General features: G+C 42.7%; 1 protein-coding gene and 1 long non-coding RNA gene across 3 annotated transcripts in view; one reads left to right on the forward strand and one right to left on the reverse strand.

Annotated features, from left to right (window-relative positions):
• Positions 1-772: 772 nt before the first annotated feature.
• Positions 773-4,095, reverse strand: LOC113893212. The gene is made up of 3 exons (XR_003511246.1): positions 3,914-4,095; positions 3,129-3,320; positions 773-952 (listed from the first exon to the last, which is right to left on the reverse strand). It is a non-coding gene; the product is annotated as an uncharacterized LOC113893212 (long non-coding RNA).
• SP1 (Sp1 transcription factor) overlaps positions 3,502-14,786 on the forward strand; it is a 37,620-nt gene continuing 26,335 nt past the window's right edge. The window contains exons 1-3 of one of the 2 annotated variants that reach the window (XM_027543007.1): positions 3,502-3,643; positions 4,701-4,855; positions 5,161-6,676. In XM_027543007.1, coding sequence (XP_027398808.1) covers positions 3,637-3,643; positions 4,701-4,855; positions 5,161-6,676 — 1,678 coding nt within the window. In that variant the 5' untranslated portion in view covers positions 3,502-3,636. Of the gene's footprint in view, positions 3,644-4,200; positions 4,609-4,700; positions 4,856-5,160; positions 6,677-14,786 lie in introns of those variants that run through there. The other variant, XM_027543008.1, reaches the window with a different exon arrangement.

A 14,786-nucleotide genomic window follows, 5' to 3' on the forward strand; every position in this document is an offset into this window, starting at 1 on the left:
TGTTCTTAACAGCTGTTGTTGAAAGTTTACCAAGAAGGAAGTTTACAATGACGTTATAAAAGAAGAGTTTTGAATCATTTGCATATTTTAATTTGTAAAATATTCCTGTTACCAGATTGCTAAATGGGAAATCGCTAAAATCAAAGAGTATCTTCAAAATCAGGTTTGACTTGAAAAAGGCAACCAACCCAAGGCTGAGAATCAATCCTTGGCGTTGTACTATCTGAAGACCTATTCAGAATTTGGGGGACTGGCCTTCCCCTTTCACTTATCAAGTGTTTACTGTGAGCTATATCCTAGGCCTTGAGGATACATAGGGAAAAGGCATCACTTCCGGCCCTCAAGATTACTTTGACTGGAGATGTGATATTTAGATACCTTTAATGGATGTATGTAAAAAGAGCATGGTGGATAGAGTTTACAGTAACTGGGGGAGTTAGCAAAGACTGCATTACAATTCATTTTTATCAAAGATAAGAGTTATGAGCCCAGAAGGAGGACCAGCTCAGTGAACTGTACTTTTAAATTTTGGAGACCCAAGAAAGCATGTTTTAGTGGAAAACTTCAACAAAGAACAAAACGAAGGCTAAGAGTGTAGTAGACAGGGAAGGTGAGCCTGAATAGGTGCAGGGCAGACCGATGACCACACTGGAGTGTTAGCACTGAGTGCCTGTGTTCTTATGAGTGGTTTTGAATGAAGACAACCCTCAATCCACATGGCTTTTTTTAAACACAGTCATTAGGAGTTATTTAAATGATTTCACAAACAGTTATGAAGACAAACTTGAAACAAGTTTATTCATTTTTGTTGTTGTTGTTTAGTCGAAAGAAAATCTGTTTAGGTTTTCACAGATGAATTGGACAACATGTCCATTTGCTCTCAGAAACTGTTAATAAACAAGCTTATGTTGAGGACATCCCTCACAGGCCAGGTTCTGAATTCTGTCTCGTCCTGGAGAAGCAAAGAGAGTACTGTGTAAAGGAGTGTGGCTCTTGAACTTCTGGGTCTAAAGCTAGGTCTTTTTTATCATTACCTGGAATAAAACCAAACCCTAGTTCCCATTTTTGGCTTAGACCAGCTTAGAACTATTGGGAAAAGAAAAAAAAAAAAAAAAAAAAGCTTTGAAACTAAACAAAACAGTCATAATTTAAAGTACTGGAGAAGAGCATGACAATTTCTTACATTGGTTGAAAGGATTAAATTAGAAATGTTCAGAGGACTGCGCCACAGTTTTAGTTCCTCCTCCCTCCACCCGCCTCAGCAAGTTTGGGTGTGGTCTTTTGCTAAATACACTAAACAGCTGTTGGAATCTCCAGAGCTTGGTTTACAAAGATGAGCAATGCAGCTTCTTCCCTCCAGGAAGTTTCTTTCCTTCTGGAAGTTTCTTCTCTCAAGTTTCTTCCTTTAGTGCTTCTTAAACTGTGATTTAGGGACTAATCACCTGAAAGAGTTGTGTTGTCTTGTCCCTCTCCAGAGACTATCATTTACTAGACCTAAGATGAGGTCTAGGAATCTACCTTTTTTTAAAAAAGCAGTCCAGAGGATACAGATAAAGATTCCCTGATATTCTATTTTGAGAAACTTTGACTTAGAGATGCTAGTAATAGAAATGTAATGCGATGTTTTGTAATAAAGTTATAAAAGAAGATGATACCATGTAAGCTCTCCAGGAAGTACCTGCAGGATTTTTTTTTAAGAGCTAGAAGGAAACAAAAAGCTTTTCTTAAAAAAAAAAAGTTTATTAAGCCCATTTTAAAAATTAAGCTCAATTTTATAAATGGTTATACAGGCATTATTCATTTAAGAACTTACAGACTTTCGGTGGGATTATTCTGAGTTGAAATTTGGCACAACTCATTAGCTTTGTGATCTTTGGGAAGTTACTTCCTAGCATCAATTTCTTAACTTAAAAAATACTTACTAATATCTCAACGTACAAAATACTTACTAATAGCCTCTAATACTTACTAATAACTTCCTCATGAGAATGACATTAGGAATGCAAGATACCTAGCTGATCTAGGCACTTAACTGTAGGCTTTTACCTTCTGGCCTTGCCCAGAGAAACATGAAGCCTCAGTTTCGGGGAATCCAGACTTTAAAACATGACAGCATCAAGTGCTTAACTGTAGATAATGAAGTGACAACATATAACATACAAGTGAAAAAAGATATGACCTTGTCACGTTATTGACAAGTCACCCAGGCAGCTGCCACAAAAACTAGGATAAAGGAAAGGCAGAATGGGAGGCCAGAAATTCAGGAAAAATCCTTTTATGCACTTGCAAAAAGCAAGAACTTTATTTTGCTACTTTGCTTACAGCGTATTTACAATTAAGGGGGCAGCGGCAGCGGAAAGTGGCTTATAGCATCTTGATTATGGGAGGTTCTCCAACATAATTTAGCTTCAAATGCAAGCTCTTGAAAAGTTAACCCGCCTTAAGTAGCCAGCACCCGACAAATTGGGAGAATTTAATAAAATGGCGTTTGCTGGAGTCTCACAAAGACCTCGCAAATCGGTCAGCGCGTTAACTGGCTGTGTGAGAACTCTCACCAGAGCTCTTGCGCCTGTACCCACAGGGCTTACACCACATTCAGAGGCATCCGCCTGCCTCTCCGCCCACCCCTAAAGGGGTGAGACTCGAGAACTACTTTTAAGAGCGGTTAAATTAAGACTCAAACGAGCCTTGGTGTCAAAGCAGAACTTTGCGCCGAGTGGCTCGGCCTGACACTTGTTGAGCTGCACGGTTCAGCTGAAGCGTTGCTACCTAATCACTGTAAAGACGTCCCCAGAGGAGGGCCAAAATGGCGACGGACTCCTCTTGGCACAGCCCTGTTCCCTCCCGGCTCTGGTAACGCCCATCGGCCAAGAGGAGGCGGTGGCTGACTTTCCCCCCAGCCACCTCATTGGACCGAACGACTGAGGCAGAGGCCAATTCTCCTCTGCCCACTCCAGGTTCTTGCCCTCAGAGCTCACGCGGCGCTCAATTGGCTTTTATACATGTCAATTTGCGTCCTATCGCGTCTCTTTTCAGTGTTAATCCAATCATAACTTTCCTGGCTGCCCGCCTGATTTCTGATTGGTTTTGATCTGCTTCATCCTATCCCATTCCTGTCTACTTCTTACCTCCTCCCACTAGGACTTTGCCCAGGCACGTCCAAGCTTCTGGTTGGCTGTTGTTCTGTCATTCCAATGAAAGCTCTTCCAATCCCTACTAATCACGGAGCCCGCCTGGCAGTTGACTGGCTTCTTCCCCAAGCCCATCATCTTTAGTTCCTGCCCACCTTCACTTCCTGCCTCTTTCATTGGCCTCTAAAACTGAGAGGCAGATCTTTTGGGGCGGACACCACGCACGCAACTTTGTCTTACACGCCTTAGAGAGCAAGCGAGCCTTAGCATTGGGCAATCTGCCCGTCTTTCTTCTGCAAGTCCCTCCTTTCTCCCTCCCTCATTGGGCGGGGCAGCAGTAAAGGGGCGGGGCCTAGGCCGGGCTTGTGGCGCGCTGCTCCCTCCTCCTTACCCCCCCCTCCCTGTCCGGTCCGGGTTCGCTTGCCTCGTCAGCGTCCGCGTTTTTCCTGGCCCCCCCCAACCCCCCCGGACAGGACCCCCTTGAGCTCGTCCCTCAGCTGCTACCATGAGCGGTAAGGATGAGTCCACTCCAAGCTTAGGGGTGGGAGGGGAGTGAGGGGGCGCGCGCGAGGGCCGACCGGGCGGTCCCCGCCGTGAGGGGGGGCGGGCGGGAGGCGGCGGCGGCGGCCTTGGTCCCGCCCGGGGCGGAGGGAAGGGAGGGAGAAGGGGCAGTGGCGGGGCCTCCGAGGAGGAGGAGGGGGATGGGCCACCCGCCCCGGGGGAGGGGGCAGCGTGGCCTCGCCCGCCCCCTGCCCGCCCCGGCCACGGGGGACGGGCCTTACCCCCCACTACTCGGCTGCCCGCCTGAGGCTCCTCCTGCCGGGGGCTGGAGCCGCGGGGGCGGCCCGAGCAGAGCAGGCCCCGCCCGGGCCAACCGCCTCCCTGGTCCGCCCTCTGGTCGCCGCCGGCCCCAAGGCCCTCCTCCCTTCCCCCCCTGCCTTAGATTACCCCTCCCCCCGTAAATTACCCCTCCCCCCTACCGTCCCGCCCTTTCCACGCCCCACACCCCGAAACCGCCCTTTCCCTCTAGGGCCCGCCCTCTAGCCGCCCCGAATCGCTTGATTTCTAACCCCTGGACCTCTTTAGCCCCTTATTAATATTTATAAATGTTTCCCCACTCAAACTTTTTATCTGTTCTTTTCCCCTTTCTCCTCCTTTCCTCTTGTTACTTTTTACACTTGAGATTTTCTCTTTCTCCATTTCCTTTGACCCTAGTTTTTAGCAAACTTTCCATCCACCCACATGTTTTATGCCTTATCTATCCTTTTTTTCCCCCAGGTTCCTTTTTCAACATGCCCACCGACCCTCGTATTTCCTGTACCAAAGGCACCTTTTCAGTGTTTTCTGACTTTAATTTTGTGCAAGGGAGAATTGAGGTCCGGTTTTGGCATCACTGAGCCTAGATCACATCCTACTGGTCTGCAACTGTTCCTTCTCCCCGAATCGTTTTTTTAATACTGGCGCCTTTCACCTTCCTGTTAGTCATTTGTTTCATCACAGCCTCTTTTACCCTTTCTCACTTGACCTTTTGCTTTCTCCAATTTTAAGTTATTTTAAAATTATTTTTAGACCAAGATCACTCCATGGATGAAATGACAGCAGTGGTGAAGATTGAAAAAGGAGTTGGTGGCAATAACGGGGGCAATGGAAATGGTAGTGGTGCCTTTTCTCAGGCTCGAAGCAGCAGCGCAGGCAGTAGCAGCAGCAGCGGAGGAGGAGGGCAGGTAAGTGATGATCCTGACAGAATGGGGAAGGTGCTGAGAGGCTGTAAATATCCTTAGATGACTGTCTTTTTACAAAAAAATTTTTGGGGAAGGGCTAAACCATTTTCTAGATAGGGAAGTAAGCACAGCTAGACAAGTGACTTGGAGATCCCCCTGAATGAGAGTTTCAACAGTATAGATAGATCCAACTTTTTGTTTGGTTGGGTTTTTCTTTTTTTTCCCCTTTTGCACTGTTACACTGCCCCCTGGTCTGGCAAATGGGTATCACTAAAGTAACTCCTTTCCTCTCCCTTATTTCTGGCCAGGAATCCCAGCCATCCCCTTTGGCTCTGCTGGCAGCAACTTGCAGCAGAATTGAGTCACCCAATGAAAACAGCAACAACTCCCAGGGCCCAAGCCAGTCAGGGGGCACAGGTGAGCTTGACCTCACAGCCACACAACTTTCCCAGGGTGCCAATGGCTGGCAGATCATCTCTTCCTCCTCTGGGGCTACCCCTACCTCGAAGGAACAGAGTGGCAGCAGTACCAACGGCAACAATGGCAGTGAGTCTTCCAAGAATCGCACGGTCTCCGGTGGGCAGTATGTTGTGGCTGCCACTTCCAACCTTCAGAACCAGCAAGTCCTGACCGGACTACCTGGAGTGATGCCTAATATTCAGTATCAAGTAATCCCACAGTTCCAGACCGTTGATGGGCAACAGCTGCAGTTTGCTGCCACTGGGGCCCAAGTGCAGCAGGATGGTTCAGGTCAGATACAGATCATACCAGGTGCAAACCAACAGATCATCACAAACCGAGGAAGTGGAGGCAACATCATTGCTGCTATGCCAAACCTACTCCAGCAGGCTGTCCCCCTTCAAGGCCTGGCTAATAATGTACTCTCAGGACAGACTCAGTATGTGACCAACGTACCAGTGGCCCTGAATGGGAATATTACCTTGCTGCCTGTCAACAGCGTTTCTGCAGCTACCTTGACTCCTAGCTCTCAGGCAGTCACGATCAGCAGCTCTGGGTCCCAGGAGAGTGGCTCACAGCCTGTCACCTCAGGGACTGCCATCAGTTCTGCCAGTTTGGTATCTTCACAAGCCAGTTCCAGCTCCTTTTTCACCAATGCCAATAGCTACTCAACAACTACTACCACCAGCAACATGGGAATTATGAACTTTACCACCAGCGGATCAGCAGGGACCAGCTCTCAGAGCCAGACACCCCAGAGGGTCAGCGGGCTGCAGGGATCTGATACTCTGAACATCCAGCAGAACCAGACATCTGGAGGTTCACTGCAAGCAAGTCAACAAAAAGAGGGAGAGCAAAACCAGCAGACACAGCAACAACAACAAATTCTCATCCAGCCTCAGCTGGTTCAAGGGGGACAGGCCCTTCAGGCCCTCCAAGCCGCCCCATTGTCAGGGCAGACCTTTACAACTCAAGCTATCACCCAGGAAACCCTCCAGAACCTTCAGCTTCAGGCTGTTCCAAACTCTGGCCCCATCATCATCCGGACACCAACAGTGGGGCCCAATGGACAGGTCAGCTGGCAGACTCTTCAGCTGCAGAACCTCCAAGTTCAGAACCCACAAGCCCAGACAATCACCTTGGCCCCAATGCAGGGTGTTTCTTTGGGGCAGACCAGCAGCAGCAGTACCACCCTTACACCTATTGCCTCAGCTGCCTCCATCCCTGCCGGCACAGTCACTGTGAATGCTGCTCAGCTCTCCTCCATGCCTGGCCTCCAGACCATTAACCTCAGTGCATTGGGTGCTTCAGGAATCCAGGTGCACCAGCTTCCAAGCCTGCCCTTGGCGATAGCAAATGCCTCAGGTAAGACTTGAGATCTTTTGCATTTATCTCTAGAGCTACTTAGCATCTCAGCTGAAACCATTGAGTCTAAAGAAGAGGGAGTAGAATCTTTTGAGGGCAGTACTTCTGAGGGCAAGTCAGTTAGAGAAATAGAAATGATTCTAAGTCATTTGGAGCTGACTTAATAAAACTTTTTCCTCTTCAGTTACTCTGTCCAGAAAGGAGCATCTCTGGGCAGTGTCTTTGGGGTCTCTGTACATTCAGTGCCTGGTACTACAGTACAAGAGTGGGCAAACTTTTTCTGTAAAGGGCCAGATAGTAAATAGTTTAGGCCTTATGGGCCACATAAGTTCTCAATTACGTGTACTTTTTTGTTTTTGCAACCTTTTAAAAATATAAAATGTTCTTACCTTAAGGGCCTTATTTGGCTTGAGGGTTCTTCTCTGCAGACAGGAATGGATTATAAACTTATCTGTAGGGCAGTTATTAAATCATCAGATATTTCTCACAAACTGTAAGCAGGGGAAAACTGATGGATTCCAAAGGACTTCAACAAAATAAGTTCCCTGGTTAATCTTTTAGTTAACCAGAAGAGCCTACCCTTTGAGGTTTAATTTTTTCAACTCCTACTTAGCTTGAAAGTATTAATGTGTATTTTTAATAAGCTTCCTAGGTGATTTTCTTTTGTTTTGTTTCTTAAGCCTCCTAGGTAGTGATTCTAATACTTTCTAGATTAGAGAGCCACTTTCTAGACTGCTTTGAAAGTAGCGTATGGTTGAAAGGTGGAAGAGAACAGAAGTGGGGCACAGAGTGGAGTGGGGAGATGGAGTTGAAAGGAATTAGAAGTAAGGACTTTGAGGGGGAAAGAGAATTGTCAAGGAAGGAGGTGTATATATTGGAATGTATGTTGAATCAGTTGACACTATTCAGTCATATATTTTGAACTATATTTTACTAGTATTGGTTAATTTGAAATTTAAAACTGTTTAAAACTGTAAGAATTTATTTAGAGTTTATCATTTTAAATTTCATGGTGATAGAACTAATCTTTAATGATCATGGTGATAGAACTAATCTTGAATGAAGCACATTAGGATACATAGGCGTCTTTACATTCTGGGATGATATATAGAAATTATGAGAAGTAGTTTAATACCACTGAACTTCTACTTCTGTTGGTGTATCTGTGGATTTGTTAATTGTTTACTTTTATTATAGAGTTCTTATTCTGTTTAGATTGGCTCTTACGTAAGAGAGGGTAACAAATAGGCAACCATATTTCCTGCCTCCTGCAGTTGAGGAAAATCTGTGGTGGGGAGGTCTGCTCAAGTTCACCACTTGTATGTTGAAAATTACTACATTTTGAGCCTTAACAGACAGAAATTTTCTTAGTGAATTGGAGATCTTAAAATAGAAGCTTAGAGCTGAAAGAGACCTTAGGAATCATCTCATACGCCTGCCTTATTTTCCAGATAAGGACTTTGAGATACTGGGAAGCACATACGTTATGAGACTACTTGCTGTTCTAGTCTGGAGCATTCATTACCTATTAATTTTAACTTGGGACATCCTTTAAATTGTTAAAAATCTTTTGGAAAAGATATCTTTTGTTACTTTGAAATTTAAGGCTATAGAGCTGGCAAGTGTTTATAGGCCAAAAATTATGTGAGTAGAAATGGGAAAAGTTTAATAAAAACTGAACCTAACAGCTTGGAAAATTAGACACTTTCTGGGTAATCTACGTTTGTGTGTTTGTTTTCTCTTTGCCCTTAAGTTATTGAGATTGTTGTAGATAGTATTAATTTGGATCCTTGCAATGTGTAAACGGTTTATAACTGGAGCTCTAAGGAACAGTTATGAGACACTTTCATTGCTAAATCATGGTCTGGGGAAGTCTGCCATTTACTTTGTCATAGAATAGGGCTACCTTCCTAGCTGTTATTGATGGTCTCTGAGCTCTAGAAAACACATGTCTTTTTAAGATAGTAACAGCTTGACATTCACTAAGAAGAGAATGAAGCTTTGAAAGGCCATTTTGTGAGAGTTGAGATTGCTTTATTCATAGTGGTTTTTGAAGATACGTGTTTCCTCCTTTCTGGTTAGTCATAGTTGTGCAATGTTTTTTCCCCTTCAATTGATCTGACTTCAGCCTTAATGAAAGATAATGCAGTCATTTCCTGGAAGCTTAGTGCTCTTTAGCTGTTGCCTGGCTGCTACAAAGTCTCTCATTTTACCTGTTTTTCTGGTATACAGTTATTTTATTAGAAAAACTCAGCCTCTTGGCAGTATGATGTAGTGGAAAGAGCCATGAATATGAATTCATGTTGTAAGATAGGTAAGTAGATAGCATTCTGTAAAGGGAAACATTATTTTTAAATGGTTGTGGAAGACTGCAGCTTCTATGTCACTTAATAGATTTAGTCTTTTTGGGGCCCTACCACGTGGCTTCTTGTAGGATCCTAGTTCCCTAAATAGGGATTGAACCCTTACATCCCCACCCCCCACCTCTAGCAGTGAAATGGAAGAGTCCCAGCCCCTGGACTGCCAGGGAATTTCCACATTTATTGTTTTTAAAAGTCATCTTTTAAAACTTTTCTAAGTTCTCTTGTTGACTTTTATTATGTTTATTTGTTTACTTGAATATACAGGCAAAGGCACAAACTTAGACCCCAAATCAGTCGCCCATCTTAGTGTTCCTGTTTTCATTTCTGCCGCTGGTGGGTGATAGTGAAGAAGGGACCACCCAGTAACGTGGGGATCTTTTGGCTCTTAGTTCTTGTTATTTTTTAAGTGAGCAGCTTTTCCTTTTTTTTTTTTTTAACTAACACCCTGTCCCCTTTATTCTTTTATCAACACTCTTTCCTCTCATTTGGTAGTTACACGCTCTGATCTGGGTTCTGGGTTGTTTTGTTTTTTAAGCTTCAAGCTTCAGATTTTTTTCTCAGCCCCGGCTAAGTTCAAAAAACTCTTCCCCAAGGTTGAGGAGGGGCCAGTTTTGAAAGACTTAGTTTGGATGACTTCGTGGGAGTTCTGCCTAATAAAGAGTGCGGGACTGGGCTTTGGCAAGAGAATAAAACATATTTCCTTGATGGCTATAATTCACTCACGAAGCAAATTTCAGACACTAAAAATAAAAATTTCACATCTGCTTAGTTTTATTGGGGTCGGGAAAATGTCTCCTCTTAGAAGTTAAGTTGAATGCGATACCAGAGTTGGTTTGCCAACAGTGTCGCTAAACTTGGGGTCAGATTGCTGAGACCTATTTTGTTAACAGAACAAAATAGTTCATTTGAACATGAGTGTTAAGTAGGTTTAGTTGGTTTAAATGTGTCCAGAATTATCATTCTAGTTAGTGCAAAGGGTCATACAAGAGAATTTTCTATTTTAAAATAATATACTTTTATTGACTATAACATCGTGTTTCAGCATCATTTGCTTTCTTTAGTGTGATTTTATAAGTGTAATTTAAATGAGTTCAGTGTAAGTAGAAAAGATCTCCTTTAAAATCTAGGTGCCTTGATTGATTTGGAAAGACTGAGAAGACAGTCTTGAGGCTTTTTCAGTTGCTCCTATTTATTTATTCTAGTGGCTTTCTGTCAGTGACGTCATTGTTAAATCACACTGCATTGTGTAATGTGGTCCTTTTAGTTCTTAATTAAATAACAAGAGCACAAGGGTGCCTAGTGTTTTGGAAAAATTTAGTATCTGTTCTATTCTCAGATCTCCCTTTCCCTTTAATTATTCTACATTGTAAAGTAGCATATAAATGTTGGCACTAAAAATGTAGTTCTGCTCATTTCTTGGTTCTAATTGTTTTGTTTTCCCTCGAAAATATTTTAAATGTAAGAGGAACACCTGTAGAAAGGCTGTATTACATAATATTTTGTAAGTTACTGATTGGATAAACATTAATAGATAATAGTTGAAATTTTTCAGTTTGCCGTTTAATTGAAAAACAAGCGTATTTTTCATATTTCTTATGGAAGGTATGTCAAAATAAGCAGGGTGACAATATACAGCCTTGACATACTCCTTTTCCTGTTTGGAACCAGTCTGTTGTTCCATGTCCATTTCTAACTGTTGCTTCCTGACCTCCATACAGATTTCTCAAGAGGCAGGTCAGGTGGTCTGGTATTCCCATCTCGTTCAGAATCTTCCACAGTTTATTGTGATCCACACAGTCAAAAGCTTTGGCATAGTCAATAAAGCAGAAATAGATGTTTTTCTGGAACTCTCTTGCTTTTTCCATGACCAGCGGATGTTGGCAATTTGATCTCTGGTTCCTCTGCCTTTTCGAAAACCAGCTTGAACATCAGGAAGTTCATGGTTACATATTGCTGAAGCCTGGCTTGGAGAATTTTGAGCATTACTTTACTAGCGTGTGAGATGAGTGCAATTGTGCGGTAGTTTGAGCATTCTTTGGCATTGCCTTTCTTTGGGATTGGAATGAAAACTGACCTTTTCCAGTCCTGTGGCCACTGCTGAGTTTTCCAAATTTGCTGGCATATTGAGTGCAGCACTTTCACAGCATCATCTTTCAGGATTTGGAATAGCTCAACTGGAATTCCATCACCTCCACTAGCTTTGTTTGTAGTGATGCTTTCTAAGGCCCACTTGACTTCACATTCCAGGATGTCTGGCTCTAGGTCAGTGGTCATACCATCGTGATTATCTGGGTCGTGAAGATCTTTTTTGTACAGTTCTTCTGTGTATTCTTACCACCTCTTCTTAATATCTTCTGCTTCTGTTAGGTCCATACCATTTCTGTCCTTTATGGAGCCCATCTTTGCATGAAATGTTCCCTTGGTATCTCTCATTTTCTTGAAGAGATCTCTAGTCTTTCCCATTCTTTTGTTTTTCTCTATTTGCATTGATCTCTGAGGAAGGCTTTCTTTTCTCTTCTTGCTATTCTTTGGAACTCTGCATTCAGATGCTTATATCTTCCTTTTCTCCTTTGCTTTTCGCTTCTCTTCCTTTCACAGCTATTTGTAAGGCCTTCCCAGATGGCCATTTTGCTTTTTTGCATTTCTTTTCCATGGGGATGGTCTTGATCCCTGTCTCCTGTATGGATGTGAGAGTTGGACTGTGAAGAAAGCTCAGCGCCGAAGAATTGATGCTTTTGTACTGTGGTGTTGGAGAAGACTCTTGAAAAAAGTCCCTTGGACTGCAAGGAGATCCAGCCAGTCCATTCTAAAGGAGATCAGTTCTGGGTGTTCTTTGGAAGGACTGATGGTAAAGCTGAAACTCAGCACTTTGGCCACCTCATGCGAAGAGTTGACTCATTGGAAGAGACTCTGATGCTGGGAGGGATTGGGGGCAGGAGGAGAACGGGCCGACAGAGGATGAGATGGCCGGATGGCATCACCGACTCGATGGACCTGAGTCTGAGTGAACTTCGGGAGCTGGTGATGGGCAGGGAGGCCTGGTGTGCTGCAATTCATGGGGTTGCAAAGAGTCGGACACGACTGAGCAACTGAACTGAACTGATGTCAAAATAGTATTATCCCTAACATTTAACGTTATTATATTAGATCTGTAGCGCTGAAGCATTATTTAAAAGGTATATGTCCACACTGTGACTACATTGTTAATGCCATGCTAGGTTTTAAGAATTGGTCCCTTTAGAAGACCCTGAAAAAGTTTCTGAAGAAAGTTTTTTCCTTCAGAGTTGGTTGTAAATCTGGACTATAATTTGAATTTGTACTTCTGCTCCAGTGCTTTTTAAGCTCTGGCAATATTACTTGTTTCACAAGTTTGGGTGTACCTATCTGATTTACTCTGAATCTTTCTCACCCTATACCTGTATACAAAATGAATAATTTAACGTGTACAAAATAAATAATTTAACGATTTCGAAGAAGGGGTTAAAATATAAAATACCCAGGTCAAGACAAAGACGTGCCCTTTATGAGATGAGAGAATCAGTTAAAAATCTGCATGTCTGCAGGAATTCCCTGGAGGTCCAGTGGTTGGTACCCAGGGCCTTCACTGCTGTGGGCCTGTGTTCAATCACTGGTCGTGCTTCGAGGTGCAGCCAAACCAAAACAAAAGCAAAGCAAAAAAAATCTACATTTCTGAGAAAAAAAATTTTAATGGTTTTCATAGTAAATCAAATGTCTGCTGCAAGTAATCCAGATAAGGTAAAATGCTATTGAGATGGAGCTTTTCAGATTATTCCATGTGTTCTTCATTAACTTGACACTGTTTGGATTGCTTAGAAGTTATAGCTCTTTGCAAACATATTGTAATTAAACCAAACTCTCCATGTTAATAGCAGTTAAACTTGAAGATGGCTGGAGTTGGAAACCCTCATCCCCTCCAGTACTCTCCTTCTGACAACCTAAGGTGTAGAAAGACTCAGTGACTTGTCAGAGGTCATTGACAAAATTTACAGTGACAGGTCTTTTGACTTCAGATCAGTATCATTTCCACTACACCACTGCTCTCTCGTAGAAAAATGGATTTGTTTTTTGACCCAATTCAGTTATTTTGAAGAGTTAAATTTGTAACTTAAGACAAAAAATAGGAAAAAAAAAAGAAGCAAAAAGCATGGTTAAATCAACAGCCTTTTTATAAACATTGTTATGGATCAGAATTGTTATAACAAGATCTATTAATTTGAATTTATTTAATCTGTAATTAAATGTAATGTAAGTAATCAACGATATGAGTACATTAAGGAAGGAAGGAGCAAGATGGTAAAAGAGAAGTCAGAGATTTTCATAATCAGTTGTTTGAAAGCATGAAGGTCCTCTGTGTTATATTGGCGTGAGAGTATTATTCTGGCGCCTCAGTAAAGAATATGCCTCCAATGGGGGAACCCTGCGTTCGATCGCTGGGTTGGGAAGATCCTCTGGAGGAGGGCATGGCGACCCATTCCAGTATTCTTGCCTGGAGAATCTCCATGGACAGAGGATCCCAGCGGCCTGCAGTCCATTGGGTCACAGAGTCGAACACGACTGAGCGACTAAGCACAGCACAGCACATTACCCAACCCTCCTTTTTTTTTCCCCTACTAGGAAGATGTGATATGTTTCCCTGATTGTTCCTAATTTTTTCCTTGATGGACTTGAGACATTTCTATAGCAAACTTTCTCCTTATTGTCCCTACTATTTTCCATTTTATTCTGAAAATTTCCTTTCGGTGCCTTCCTTCTACTCCCATATTTCTGATTAAATAGTGTATGTATATCTCTTGATATACTAGGGGATATGGTTTAACAACCTTTTTTTAAAAAAAATTATGTATTTTGAGCTGGGCTGGTTGCTGTGCGTGGGGTTTCTCTAGTTGCGGCAAGTGGGGCTACTCAAGTTGCTGTGTGCAGGCTTATTGTGGTGACTTCTCTTGTTTGTTGCAGAGCGTGTGCTCTAGGGTTCGGGGCTCAGTAGTTGTGGTGCGTGGTCTTAGTGGCCCCTCAGCATGTGGGATCTAGTTCCCCAAGAGATTGAACCCATGTCCCCTGTGTTGGCAGGCAGATTCTTAACTACTGGACCACCAGCAAAGTCCTAAAAAAACGTTTGAGAAACTGTATTAGGGCCTGATTTTGTCCAGGCCCTAGATAGACAATGCATAATATTTCTCACTGGTGATACATCTGAAAGTAATCTGCTTAGGATTCTTTGGCAGTTTCTTGCACTTGTGAAGGAAAATGTACTTTAAATGTATATAGACCACTTGTCTTTTTTTTTTTTTTTTGAATCTTTATTCATCCCATTTGTATTAATGAAGGTAAAAAGCCTGTAACTCTGGAAACTATTTGAAAATTTTTTATATCGTCAAGAAATGTTTTTCTTTTGGGATTCTTTTAAAAGATTATCTGTTGGCATTATTATGTTTTGAATGGCCTCCTTATTTATTCTTAAATGCTGTTAAGAAATGCAATAATACTCACGGTTCAGTTAACTTACATAGGCATTTACTGAACACCAGTGTACTTAGTAATATAACTGCTCCCTACAAGGCTTAAGAATTAGATGCAAAAGTGTTAAGTGGAAGTGGGTTCTAATTTTTGATGCCTCTTTCATAGATAAGTTTATTGAAATTTATTGAGCATTTATTGTATATCAAATGTGTATAGGCTCTTGGAATTCATTGAAACAGATGATGTTGTCTCTTGCCTTCTTGGAGCTC

This window comes from Bos indicus x Bos taurus, chromosome 5, assembly GCF_003369695.1.
Source record: "Bos indicus x Bos taurus breed Angus x Brahman F1 hybrid chromosome 5, Bos_hybrid_MaternalHap_v2.0, whole genome shotgun sequence".
NCBI lineage: Eukaryota > Metazoa > Chordata > Mammalia > Artiodactyla > Bovidae > Bos > Bos indicus x Bos taurus.